This window comes from Uloborus diversus, chromosome 7, assembly GCF_026930045.1.
Source record: "Uloborus diversus isolate 005 chromosome 7, Udiv.v.3.1, whole genome shotgun sequence".
Classification (NCBI taxonomy): domain Eukaryota; kingdom Metazoa; phylum Arthropoda; class Arachnida; order Araneae; family Uloboridae; genus Uloborus; species Uloborus diversus.
The window spans coordinates 148735920-148751144 of NC_072737.1; the positions used below are offsets into that span (position 1 = coordinate 148735920).

The window sequence follows — 15225 nt, forward strand, 5'->3', positions numbered from 1 at the left end:
TTACTAATTTTAAAGAAATTTAAGAGCATTTTATAGATTCGAAGAAAATTTTGAATATGCAGTTCTACTATATAACTGATTAAACATCGATATATCTCAAAGAGAGATCAAAACTCTCCACAACTTTTGTAAACAAGTCGCCATGCTTTAAACATGCAGAGTTGAGAAGAGCACTGCTGCGCAAATAAATAAATAAATAAATAAATAAATGAACTAAGGTTTGAGCTCACAACTTGCACTTCTACTTGCTATCGCAATCGTTTACTTATGTTTACATCATTTTCATTATGGATGGCCGAATCTACACGATAAAATTAGTCCGAAGGTTTTGTACTCAATTCAATGTCAATGTCAAGCATGTAATATTTTGCTAAAAATTGAAGCCGGTCCAAAAAGAATTTCAGAATTAAGTGATTGGTGCAACTCTGTTAATAAATAGCATGTGTCATTGTATTTAATTACTTAATTTTATGACATTTAAATACTGCAATGTCATGGCAGTTTGTTATTTAAAATAGAGTTAAGTAAGTTTTTCTAAATTTTTGCATTGAATTTTCCTTTTGACCTTAGAAATATATAAGTGGTATGAAACTTATAAAGTATCAAAATGAATGCATTTGCTTTTTTATGCTCCTTTCTTTGCATGGTATTAAATGTCAAAAACCTTGCGACAACATATTAGTTTCTAATTTGCTGCATTATTTTTTTTAAACAACGTTGAAGATTCCTATTGTTAAAATAGCAATTTAAAAGTTTTACATGTATGAATTTCCCACACATTTAAATGCTAAAAATGCATTTTATTTCTACTTAAATTGTTTGGATTTTAGGTACCCGGAAAGTAATTCTTTACTTTCGTTTAAAAATAATTCTAGTAATGAATTTTAAGTAACTGCTGCAGCATTGCTGGAGTGTTTCAATATTTAATCCAAAACGTGTTTCTATAAATACCTCAAAAACTCATTTCTGCAGATACTGCCGTTTACCTGCACAGAAAGTATTTGCAACTATGTTATCAAAAAAGTTTTTAAATTTATTTTATGAAATCTTAGTGTTCCAGGAATGTTTAAACGTAGCTGTAAAAATACTCAAATTGTAATTTTGTTTTCCAATTTTAATCCTACTCTTGAATAATGCAGTGCAAATATGTTTACTAGAATTTTTTTATTGAAGTACAATGGTTTCTTTTAATTTAAGCAGCATTATTTTTCTATAGATCTACAGTAACCACGTTTTTTTAATCCTCGAATGGACGGCGTGCTACAGCGGCATTTGTCACGTCTTTATGGTAGGGCTTTGTATGAACGACTATGTGAAAGGAAGAAACAAGTACGTCAGGAAAGAATATCAGTTGATGGTGAAATTATCAGGTATAGTCCATGGTTAATTTTTTAAGACCTCAACATCTTCTCAATATTATTTTTAAATGTCATGATGACATTAAGATGCTTCTAACTGCATGCCTCATGGTTTAAAATATTATCTTATAAACTGTTGGCTGGGTGATGTAGGAATTTCTGTATTGTAATGCATCACCAACCTTGCATTGTGATGTTGTGATGCTTCACAATGTTTGTTTTTTTTTACCTTAAACATGCTTATTTAAATTTTGCTAAATATATACAAGGTATAAAAATTGTTCATCAGGTCAGTCATGGGCATCCATATGCAAAATTTTAAGGAAGGGCTCAGATATTTCTCCTATAGTTTAGCAGGATATTTTCCCTATAGAAACTGATTTCAGTACATATTGGAGCTGAGTCATTTCACAGTATTTTTGACATTTATGTAGAGTCTGTAACATGACTTTTTCTTGCCCTAACTTTTTAATTTACTGTTTAATTTGCAAATTATTTAATTTGAGGTAGTGTGTTGGTAGGAACAGCTCAAAATAAAATAAGCTAATCAAACAGTAAATTAAAAAGTTATGGCAAAAAAGGTCACGTTACGGACTCTACATAAATGCCAAAAATACCATGCAATGACCTGGCCAGCTATTAAAATTTGACATTTTTAATAACTTATTTATTAACGGATGAAGAAGAAATATTTTTACATTTTTGCAAAGAAAAAAAAAGGAAAAAAGTTCGAATTTCTAGGGGGGGGGGGGGGCTTTGAGCCCCCACTTGCCCATGGGCCAGATATGCATTTACAGATTCTAGAACCAGAAAAAAATTACATATATAAAGCAGTGTTAAAAGCGCAAGTTAGCAAAAAATGTTGTAGATAAGTTTTAAGATTACAATGAAACCTAGTTTGTTCAATGGAAAAAAAGGTGAGCAAATGTATCCAAAGTCATGTTTTCGATTCAAAACCTCACATCTTCTTGCATGAAAAACAGGTTCCTTGTAACCAGTAGCATCGCAAGAGGGGGGGGGGGGGGTCCACCAGGAATAAATGCAAATACATAATATAAACTTTAATTCGGAAAATGTTTTACTCTTATTTGGGATCATTTTTATTAGAAAATATTATTTCTTTATTGTTCTCATACATTCTTAAAATATCAGAATGGGACAGAAGTCTTCCATTTTTTGAAGCTTGTAATTAAATGTTACTATTTTGTTCATGTCTGTAAGCCAAGGGCGTATATAAGGAAGGGGCTGAGGGGGCCCGCGCCCCCTCCAAAATCTGGAGAAAAATTTAAATAAAGGTAGTTATTATTTGGTTTTAGCTTGCAACTTGAAAAGTTTAAATCCCTCCACCTAGTAGTACTTTAAAATTTCGTTTTTTAGGACTTCAATTTCGAAGCAGTCTTTGCAGAGAGCTCCAGAACCGCCTGCCCGTACCATCATCAAAGTTAGTCTGAAACTGCTTTTTTAGAATTTCAACTCCGAAAAATTGGGAGGGGTGATCGATTTAGCTCTATTTTAAAAAAAATCGATTGTAGGTAACTTCAAAAAGTCCCATTCCTTTCATTACCCTAACTTCAATAAATATAGCCTGAAATGGCATTTTTAAGATTTCAATTTCAAAAAATTTCCCCAGAAGGTCCCCCGATTTTTTCCCCCGTAGCTTCATCAGAGACTGTCTAAAACTGCGTTCTTAGGACCACAATTTCAAAAAATTTCCGGGAGAAACCCCGGGCGCCCCCTATCAGAAGCGAGAATTTCTGAATTTATTGTGCCCACTAAAACTATTTTTGGTTGCGTCACTGGGTGATAGTATGAAGTTCTTGCCTTAACTCGAAGAAAATGAGAAGCTCAGAGCACTGTTTCTCCCCCCCCCCCCCAAATTGAAATTACAAAAAAAAACGCTGGGAGGATATCTAAACTTTGTTATATTTTGGGCCCCCTCCAAAATAAAAACATATATACGCCACTGCTGTAAGCCAGAACTTAATTTGCATAGAAGCTCAAGGAAGCTGAGCTTCTGCACTTCGTTTCAGCTTTTCATGCAAATTTTAACATTTTAGACAAAGGCTGTTGTTTACATGTAAAAATAAGTTGTGAGGACTCATGGGCTCCTGCACTTCTTTTGGTAGAAAGTAGTCCCTGCTTTAAACTATATTATTTTTCATTTCTTTTTATGACGCATAAATCAACTGGCATTTGATACAATAACCTTCTTAATTGTAACTTTGAATATTTTATTGTGCATTAAAAAAATACAATGGAAATAAAATTCCTAGTTGTCTGTTGACAAAATAAAATTTTATGGCATATGGTCGCCTCAAAGCAACAGTAGGATATCTTAGTGTTATTCCTGGGATTAGATGTCTTACTGTTGCTCTAAGGTGACCTTATGCAAATTTCAGAAAAGCAATATATTCTGCAAAATTGCCCCAAAACACTTGCGTTCAATAATATCCCTGAGCGCTAAAAGCATTTTTATTATAATTTTTACTCCTTTTACTGTAGACCTTTAAAAATGTTTCTATATATCAGTGTTTCATAATAGTTCATATTGCAGTAAAATTATATAAAATTTGAACATACATCTGTGTACGGCTAGAGCAGGTTAGGGACATTATATTCTGATTTTGTTCGAGTGCATTACACACGATCAAGTCATCCCTGTGCTCAGCTAACTTGAAATTATGGATCAAAGCAAGGATTTTTCTAAAAAATCACACCACATTTATTGAACTCTAAATGATTAAAAACAAAATCAGTAATAACTATACCTGTCAGTTTTTATGCATATGCTTAAAATTTATGCAATTTAACCTTTATTTATGCTTGGGCAAACTTTTTTATGCAATCCTTAGCTCAGAATCATCTCCCAACACAGGCTGGTTTTACTACATTTTATCGGTATCTTCAGTTAAATATTTATATTTTTTGAAAGATTATTATTTTAAAAAAAATAGGTTTTTTGTAAATGAGTACTTGTTGTTTTGCTGCTTAAAATAAATAGCTCATGAAATAGTTTTGAACTGATTAATACATGAACACATGCTTATTATGAGTATTTCTAAGTTTAGTAAGACAGTTTTATAGGTTTTCCATATTCAGGTACAGAATTGCCTTATTTAGTTTCAGTGAGTGCATTGTGTGTAATTGGGGAACAATCTTCTAGCATGTGTTTGTAACTGCACTTTTTCTGAAAATTTCCTCAATTGTTCTACAAATTCTATTGCGCTAAAATGCAAGGGTAATTTTTTCATTCCTTGTTTTTATGCGAGACATAATCCAGAAGTCATTCTTCCTCTTGTATTCAGTCCTCCAGTTCTTAAGGCAGGGTTTGATGATTTAAATCAGCTTGATTTAAATCAAGTGATTTTTTTTTTAATCATTGATTTAAATCAATTAATTTGAATCAAGTAATTTTTTCTTCTTTTTTTTGACAAAATCACTAATTGAAATCAATTCAATTTCTTTACTAATAATAAAGCTGAATGTCCTCTGTCCGGATCTCTGTCTGTCAGGATCTCTGTGACGCGCATAGCGCCTAGACCGTTCGGCCGATTTTCATGAAATTTGGCACAAAGTTAGTTTGTAGCATGGGGGTGTGCACCTCGAAGCAATTTTTTAAAAATTCAGTTTTGTTCTTTTTCTATTTCAATTTTAAGAACATTTTCCGGAGCAAAATTATCATAAGATGGACAAGTAAATTACGAAATTATCATGACGTGGAATGTGAGAGCGAATGAACATAGCCAATTGGCGAGAAATTCGTCATCCATTATTTGTAAATATGCAGGCGAACCGAATGAGCTTTTAATTTTCAACTACGGGCAAAGCCGTGCCGGTACCGCTAGTATTTTTATAAATTAATTTAGCATTTTTAGAATGTTTTGCTCTAAATTCAACTACACTTTATTATACAAGGCAAAACTACATAGATCCCTACATCCCTTCCCTTTGCTGGAAATGACTGAGCTGGCGGTGTATTTCACGTATTTCTGCTTCAGCCCTGGCTAATGGGCGGTAATTTATTGAATATACATAGATCCCTCTTTCTGTGTGTGAAACAATTTCACTCTTGCAATGTTGCTTTTACTTCAAAATTAAAGTTTAATTCAGTTCAGAACAAAAGAAAAATTTGCAGTTTTTCTTATACCCATCACTAATATAGTTAAGAAAAGTAATTGCTCAACATATTATTTTACACTAAAACATACATGATGATGGAAACCTTATTTTTAAGCAAAGCATAAAACAAAATCACTTCTAATCTAAGTATTATAATGTATTTATAAATCTTTAAAATGTATTGAATAGTTACAGAACTTATCTTGGTGTTAAAAGTAAGCTGGTTGGATTCATGTACTGTATGAAGCATATTATGTTTATGAATATAAAGTAATAATTACAAATTTTTGAAGAATTAAAAAATCAAAAAAATCTTATTTAAATAAAAAAAAATTGATTTAAATTTTAAAAATCCAACTTTTTGGGTTTTTTTTTTTAAAAATCACAAAGCCTGCCCTAAGGTAACATGATGAAGAGAGACTGTATATGTTATATGATATTGAAATATACTGGTAGTTGTATTTGTAATTTTTGTTTCAGTTATGCTCCTGATGACTTCAACCATGTTGGTATGTATGTTGCTGCCGATGCTTTAAAGCCAGATCGAAATTATTTTGAAATAGAAATAATTGACAGTGGTGTGAGTGGCAGCATCGCTATTGGGTTAGTCTCTGCTAAACATCCACTGGACCAATATCCAGGATGGGTATGCAATTCAATAGGCTATCATGCTGAAGATGGAAGGTAGTTTTATTTATTTATTTATTTATTTTAATTTAAAAAAAAATGTTCTTTCAAAACTGAATATAAATATACATAGTATGTTTTTATAAAGTTACAATGTTTACTAGTTGCAATTAAATAGCATTTATATGTCTGTTGAAATGAATGAGTAATGGTATTATTCTGTAAATAAAATTGTCTTAGTTTTGTTTCTACTGCCAATTTCTATTTAAACCCCCAAAATAAATTGGTTTAAATAAATGCAAAAATAATTGCAATAAAAAACAAAAATAGAAATTTAGGGTCTTACACAGTATTTTATTATAAATATTTTTAAAAACTTAATGACGCTTTAAAAAAATTGTGTTTACAACATCAGCTATTTATTTACTTTTTAGCTCATTTAGCACCTTGGCCTTTATGCCCCCAAAAAATGGTTAATACATATTTGCTATAACCGTCCTATGTTAGGATAAAAATAAACCAACTTTTATCATTTGAGTATATGAATTTTAATTTATGTATTTTGCTAAAGCTTAATTCATTAGTTTCCCTAGCCTCAAATTTGCTTTCTGTACAAAATAATTAAGATTTCACAAAAAAAAACCTAATAAATTTTTTTGAGAGCCCCTACTGCTGTTATGTACTGATTTGGGTCAGTGATGTAACCTGAATTTTTCTTTGTGTGGCCGATGTCTTTAATTTGTATTTGCGTCATAGATTGCTTTTCTTATAGGTTGTACAGAGATGCTGATAAAGGAATGGAATTTGGCCCGAAATGTGATTCAGGTGATCGCATGGGGTGTGGTATAATTTATGATACACCTTCTCAAAATAACAAAAGATATGCTTTTGTATTCTTTACAAAAAATGGAAAAGCTGTAAGTATTTTAACAATACAAATAAGATTATGCATCATGTGTGTATGTGTGTGTATGCAAACTTGTTTTTATAAATGGGCATTAAATATTAGGCCACAGAGCTGCTACAACAAGAATATATGCAAGAGAGTTTGAATATTAAATTTAACATCTAGATTACTTTTTAGCAAGTCCTGTGGATTAAGTGCAAATATTGAGTAACTGTTGGTTAAATGCAAATAATTTGCACAAAAATATCAAGAGTTTGAAGGAAAATGTTGTAAATAAGGGGAAAATTTCCTGATAACTATGGAAAAATCTTAATGTTAGCTAGTTAGCTAGTAAACAATTCCTCACTAAGTCATTGGCATGCAGCTTATGAACCTATTGGTATAAGATAGAAAGAAAGCTCTTGGTGGGTAAATGATGATAACAAATCTTTTTGAAAGATAAAACATGAAATTAATTCAGAAAGCGTACTGCAAGTGAACTAAAATAAATGCAATTGGAATGAATTGTGATGCATTTCAATTCATGCACGTTTGACTAATTATAAAAGCTCCCATCTCATTTCAAAAAAAATGTCTAGGGAGCTGATTAAAAATAAAGGGTGTCCCAAAATTAACGCAAGATTTGAATTTGCCGCCATTTTTGCAATAAATTGTGGGCAATCTTGAAAAAAGAACAATTTGGCAGCTGAGGGTCTAGGGTTATTACAAATGGAGCATTTTCGATTCTATAATGCGTTTTCATTATCGAACAATTATTTGAAAAATAATGAAAGTTTGGGCAGGTCAAGCGGTTTACTGTTATTGGCGCTCGATATCGCAATTAGGTAATGCCCGGGTGGTTGTGGGATTGCTGACATAGACATTTGACTTCAAATAACCCCATAGGAAGAAGTCTAATGATGTAAAATCACACTATCTAGGGTACAATTTGTATCACCGAAACGAGAGAGTACACGAACAGGAAATTCCTCATGCAGTGATTGAATTGTTTCGCTGGCTGTATAATAGCATAACACTCCATTTTTACTAACCCTAAACTCCCAGCTGTAAAATTGTTCTTTTTCCATGGCTGCCAACAATTTACAGCAAAAATGGTGGCAAATTCAAATCTTGCGTTAATTTTGGGACACCCTTTACATATGAGGAAAAAACAATTGAAAATCCTTTTATTGACCTGTAAAATAACTAATTGAAAATCATTTTCGTGGAAAAACAAGTTGAAAAGTAATTTCTTTACCTATTAATTTTTCCACGGTTATTTTTTTCTAACTAGTCACCAAGGGAGCTGCACCAACCTTGCCCCCTCCGGTAGGTGTACAGCTCCATTTCCGCGAAGTAGCCACCTTCTTTGGGGGCTTCACTCTCTTTTTTCAGTTTCTAAGAAACTGGCAGAACCAAAAATTCTTGAAAAGAGTTTTTGGTGTGCAACTGCTACTTTCACAGCAACATCAAAGATCCTTATAAAAACTAACTGGTCCAGTGGACCAATAAGCTTAAAGATATACTGTTCTGCAAATACCATGACTGGTCCACTTAACATGAAATGTAGTTAAGGATGAACTATGTTTCTTCATAAATTTATAAATATTTTATTTACATCTTATTTACTTTCCACCAAATCTTTACAATGTAGCTTATTATTGGATTCAATTTAAAACTCATGTCAGAAAATTTTTCCTGAATGTAAGAAAACAAAAATAATGTAAATTAAAAAAATTGTGCGGAATTAAATGGCATGAATTTATTAATTGACTCTAATGGACCACTAGATTCAGACTATGAATTCTATTTAATAGTAGGCTGAAGCAACTGTCACTGGTCTAAGAGGAAAGGACCAATGATTTTGAATGCTGCACAGAACAGGGATAGATAATCAAGAATTAGTTATAATGCAATCAGGGCCGGATTTGGAAGTGTGGAGGCCCCTAATCAGGGTTCGAAAAGATCATCATAGTTTCGAAAATATCCAATACTTTGCTGCATATCCGAATACTTTGATATAGATGTATATATCCGCTGTTTTCGATTAGCACTTTAATAGTAAATACATCCTGAAGTTACTGATATTTATTTTTTATATTATTGTTGTTTTAATTTATAGACTTAAAATTACTGTTTCTTATTTGTATCTAAACATTTCATTTTAAATGTTATGTATTTTTAAGGTTATTTTCATATGATATTTATAATCATTTGCAAAATCTGATAACTTAATGTTATAAAAATAAAACACATATATGTATTGATATTGATTGGTTATTAGTTTGGATGTTGAATATTATATTTATACATGCTTTGTAAAACTGACATATATACCTTGACTCATAGGTATAAATTACAAATTAAATGAATAAAAAATATATATATATATAGCCACTGAAATGCTCGATCAAATGAAAAATTGACAGTTAATGGATACTTGCAATCAGGGCTTTCTGATATATCGATTATAATATTATTTTTGCGCATTCTTTGTAGAAATATTCTTTGTAGGGGCAGTAGCCCCGCCTGCCCTCCCCTAAATCCGGCCCTGAATGCAATTATTTTAACATACATTTCTAAAAACATTCAAAAGTGGTTGCATCATTTAATTATTTTTTTTTTCAAAGTAACCGAACATCATGCAAAATAACCTTTCACACTTTTTCTTTGTTGCAAAATTCAAGTTTTATGTGTATTTTCAGACTTTTTGTACTCTCATACCTCTTTTAACTTCAGGTTGGTGCTTCTGTGTATGGAATGCCAACAAGTGTAGTGTACCCAGCCGTAGGTCTTCATTCAGCTGGGGGAGAAGTTCGTTTAACCCTAGGAATTAAATGGCTCTCTGATGACGACATGCTTATGTGTGTTGATAGCAATGAAGAAGAGTGGTCTAGACTACATGATATAAAGTTGAATGGAACTGTAAGTATGCTAATTGTCTTGACTCAAAGATTATTTGGTGAGCTTTGAACAACCTATAGAAATTTATGTGGCATCCACATTCAACAGTGCCAGAGGTTTTTCCCATTGGAGAAAGTCATTTCTTCTTGAGCTACCTAGAAGAATTTCGGGAAATCTAGTAACCAGATGCTTGAATTTTTCCCCAGGATCTTGGCGCTTTCAATAAAAGCCTTAAAATCATGACATTTTGTGCAAAATTCTTGGGTTATGAGTTTTTTCATGAAAAAGATACACTTATTAACTATAAAAAAAGAATTATTCATCGAATTTTTTCAAATTAGACTATATACCTTCCCTTCACTAATCTAGGCAAACTGAAAATTTCAATGACATTGGTCTGGTAGTTTTGGAGTTTACCCCCAGACATAGAAATTTGGAGTTTGTGTTTTACTTATATGAAGATATTACCTATAAATAGGCTTGCCAGACATCCTAGTTTCCAAACAAAATCCTGGTGTCCAGGCTAGTTTGCTTCACATCCCAGTAAAAGATAAATTTGATTACAGATAACCAAAGTCTCAAAATAATTAACCTTGAAGGATTACTTAGGATAATAACTTTGTCATTTGTAATTTTTTAAATTTTATTTTATGAATGCCGATTATTTATGCCGATGATTTTATGAACTAGTTTTTTCCCCCAAAAAGTGTTACCTTAAGGGGATATCACACGAGAGAAATTGCAGGACATCGCAACCGCAATAGCAACCGTAACGCTATCTGGAACTGGTTTTTCTACTCACTTCCACAAACGATTGCTCCAAAATACTCGTGTGCTATGAAAATTCGCAGTTGCTCGTATAGGGGCAAATTTTTTCCTCCGCTAGAAAAAAATTGCCTTTAATTCTAGGCAAGTTACGGAGGAACCAATCAAGGCGCTGGGATTTCGTGACGTCAGGCAGCGTCACTGTAAAATACTTTTGCAATCGTGGCGACGGAAATGTGGGAATTCCTTTTTATTGTTGTATTTATTTTATGTTTCAATAATTTTCAGTTACACTTTAAAAAAACGTATGAGCGACATTTAACCTCTGGTTTTGCATCTGATTTTGAATTTAAATTGCTACTTATATGTTAGTTAACATCAGTGCAAATTTTATGCATTTATTAATTTATATTGTTTTTTTTTTTTGTTTCATTGGGTTTTTGAAAATTGTTTTGCACAAATGTTACAATGGGGTCGTTTCCAAAATTTTGAAAGTATTTTTTTTTTGAAAGAGCATGCTTAAAAACATAAGATCTGACCATTTTTTAAATAATTTGTTTTTGTTTAATATTTTAAAAAAATTACTTAAATCGTTGCGCTTTTATTGTTTATATTTCTGTCGTGTGACGTCACAAGTGATGAAATGCCATTTCGTGTTGCCATTCACAGCGCAAAATATTTAATTCGCATCTTTACTCACGTGTATTGGCAACGATAGGGTTGATAGCAAGCATAGAGTGCAATTTTAATTCGCTTCTTGATTATCATAACGTGGAAACATGGTGAAAGGTGCGGCTAAGTGCATCATTTTTGACGTCATCAAGATCACACCTTGTTTGAAAAATAGGGATTTAAAAAAATTGATTAAAAAATAACGGTTGGGAAAATGAAAGTATTTTCTGGGTCCAAATCAGGGTTGTCCGAATTGGACCCAATTGGGTTGGACCCAATGTTTTTTTTTGAAAAAACCCATTTAAAAAAACCCATTATTTAGCCCACTTTTGGGTTTTTTTTAATTTTGTGAGAAGTTAAAAAAAATTAATTAATTTAAATATTTTTACAATTTAAACTTTTTTTTTTATTTGTTCTTCACCACAGACAATGAACATAAAAAATGAATTTTGAGCTTTAATAGTATTTCTTAACTCTTAACAGCATTAAAAATATACTTCAAAGATTTTAAATAAATGTATTTAACTTTTTCTTCTGGTCAATAAATAACTCAAATTATCTTGACCAAGTCCTGTCACGTCTGATTTTCTCAATATTGGTAGATTGTACAGAGGAAACTAATCTAGTTAAAAGGCTTTCATGTAAATTATTTTCTGCTAACCAACACGTCACAAATCTTGAATAAACACAAGGTAAATTTTTTAGAAATAAACAGATTTTTCAAACGGTCGACGGAAAACAGAACAGGTACAGTATTTTCATTATTTTACAAAAAAGTTTAATATTTCTTACCCTGAAAACAAATAGAAAAACAGGCAACATAAAATTCAAAGAAATGTCTTGATTAAGCTGGAATTCAGTAAAAAGGGATTTAAACTAATTGAGGTTCTACAGTAGTTTTGCATAAAAAAAATGAAATACTATAAAGTAAAATGCAAAAAAAAAATTTAGTAATTAAAAACGAACAATAGATTTTATCACCCGAGAAGTAACTTAGCCTTAACTATTGGTAATATTGAAAATTAAAAAATCTGAAACTTAAACATTCTTGGGTTTTTTCGTCTTTTATACTTTTCTCCATAAAACTCTGAATTTTAACTAGTTTTCCAGCTTTTTACCCGAAGATAATTTTTGCGCTTTGTCCATATACTTATGCTACAATATGCTACAAGTACCCCACATTTTCCCTAAAAAAAGACAAAAAAACCCACATTTCTTTTAAAAAAACCCAACTTTAGTTGGTTTTTTTTTGGGTTTTATTTAAAAAATCCCAAAAAACCCTGGGTCCATGGGCTTTTTTAAAAAAACCCGGGTTTTTGCCAACCCTGGTCCAAATTATTATTTTTTTTTTTTTTCGCTTATTCTATCAATTTCATTGACTATAAGTACTACTTTTGACTGGAGGAAACCACCCCATTCTGATACTTGAACAATTACAGTAAGCTTTTTCCTTGAAAAAGTTACTTGAAAATTCCTTTTTAAAAATCATAGCATTGAAGCTGTACTTTTTTTTTTAATTCAAACTGATGGGTACATACAGTATCTTCCATTTTAAAATACTTGAAATGTAGGGGAATGTAAGGCAAAGTGAAGTGGTGAAATATTTACTCTACTTTTAGCGCCACCTATTTAGTAATATTTTGACTGTAGTAACACAGGTACTTTATTTCAGTCAAGAAAAAAAATCCCTCTGAAAATCAAAGAATATGATAATACAAAGAATTTTTTAAAAATGATACGCACATTGTAATATTTTGTTGAGATGTCAAAAAATGTTTGTCATTATTAAATGCTAAAGTTCTTTTTATTAACATTTGAAATATTGATTGAGACCTACTAATATTCAATGCAGTGTTTATTTGCTCAGTATTAAGCTTATTTGTATTATAAATGCTTGTATAGTTAAGCATGTCCATGCGGGGCAAAGTGAAATATTTCGTATCATATTCGGTCTTTGATAAAATCACTTATGTATTCATTTATTAATTAGTTCGTTTACATTCCTTCTACAATACTTCCCTTATTTATTCATTTATTGACTTATTTTCTTAATAATTCGCTATTTTATGTATTCATTAATTTATTTTCGTTTATTCCTTCATTTTCTTTTCACTTATTCATTCTTTCTTTTATTTACACACTTATTTGACAAAAAATATCTTTAACGATAGAATGAAAAAACTTTCGTTAGAAAAATATTTAATTTTTCACTTTGCCCCATGGAAAAAAAAAGATGAAAAATTACCACCTTTTTTTTTTTTTTTTTGAGGCACAAACTTACTGCCAAAAATAAAAAATACTTATTCAATGCGAGTTTTAACGCAAAACATATTTTCCTTCCTTTCTGTACCGTAATTTTCAGAAGGAATTTTTAATTTGTTCATTTTGAAAAAAGTAAGTTAACTATTTCACTTTGCCCCACATTCCCCTACAGTGTTTTTTAAATTTATTACTTTGATAATATTTATTATATTAATTTTTTATAATAAAATGAAATTTCCATCATACTATACAGAATGGTGTATAGTAGCATGTAAGGCAAACATCTATTGTACAATAGAAATCTAGAATATTATGAAAAGTTTTAATTTTCTCAACTTTTTAACGTTACTATGCAAGATTCTGATAGTGTTAAACAGTTTCGCAGCTCAAATTATGAGAGTTCAGTCTGCAATCCCAGTTATTTACACGTAGCATATTTAACTGAAATTTTAATGGTTTTATTAATCGACTAAAAGAATGTTTTTAAAAAGTTTCAAAATTGTACATTAAATAATACTGGCTTTTTGCGCTTCATCGTTTCATCACATTTTTTTTTAAGCGTCATTTTATTTTTAAATGTCTGGAACTATTTTAATAAACTCGAACAGACATTTTCCTGTGTGCAATATGTATCTAGAGGTATTATATTTGTGTAGGTTAAAGAGTTAGCACATCCAATAAACTCGAAGTTTAAAAAAACTATGAAAGACCTATTGATCAGAGTTTGCTGGCTTTTTTTTTTTTTTTGAATTCTTTATGTTTGTTTTTAGCAATGAATTTAGGTATAATTTGTTAGAGTTAATTTTTTTTCTTACTTGTCAATAAGTGACTAATAATTCCTATCTAAAATTAAAATTTTGTTTAGTAGTTATGGGAAAAATAAGCCTAGAGAAGTCATATATTCTGTATGTCTTCTTTAAATGTAACAAGAGTATCACTTTAAATCAAACATTCAATTAATAGTAATAAAATTTTTCTGTTTTTCTGAAATTTTCACCATAAGTTCTACAAATTAATGTTAAAACTCAACTATGAATTTAACAGGAGGAGCTTTGGTGACTGCATGAAATAATAATTGATGCTCTAGCTCTAAAATCATTGCCTTGATCATTTCCCTTTTTTTTTGGCCATCTTTTCACAAATCCGCATACAATTAAAGCTGCAAGAGCTGCATTAAGTATTTGATTACTAATTTCATCCATAAGTGTCAAATTAACGCGACGCAGTGTGATAACCAAATGCGGAATTGACGAAACGCGATGAACAAGCGCAAACACATGGATGTAAGCTAAAAAGTGGTAGCCCCCGTTGTGAACAAATCGAGCAACCGGCAGTAACCCTGTAGGCAACTTCCCGTCCGAAAAACCAGTTCCAGATAGCGTTGACGGTTCCAATTGCGGTTGCGATGTCCCGTAATTTCTCTCGTGTGATATCCCCTTTAAAACAATGTAATATTTCAAACCTTTTTATGAACTCAATGCAAGGTCAAAAGTAGCTGTCATTGCTTTTATCTCTATAAAGATGCTCAGCAGACCTTACAATATGAATCTTTGGTTATATGAGGTTTTTTTTTTATCTGGTGCTAAACAAAAATGAAATTATTTTTAGTATTGATAAAATAAAAAAATGTTC

General features: G+C 31.1%; 1 protein-coding gene across 1 annotated transcript in view; it reads left to right on the forward strand.

Annotated features, from left to right (window-relative positions):
• Positions 1 to 328: 328 nt before the first annotated feature.
• The window catches only part of LOC129226381 (SPRY domain-containing protein 3-like), a 31372-nt gene continuing 16475 nt past the window's right edge, over positions 329 to 15225 (forward strand). The window contains exons 1-5 of the mRNA XM_054860984.1: positions 329 to 524; positions 1217 to 1370; positions 5958 to 6161; positions 6877 to 7021; positions 9730 to 9915. Of these exons, the coding sequence (XP_054716959.1) occupies positions 1249 to 1370; positions 5958 to 6161; positions 6877 to 7021; positions 9730 to 9915 (657 nt within the window). The 5' untranslated portion in view covers positions 329 to 524; positions 1217 to 1248. The remainder of the gene's footprint in view (positions 525 to 1216; positions 1371 to 5957; positions 6162 to 6876; positions 7022 to 9729; positions 9916 to 15225) is intronic.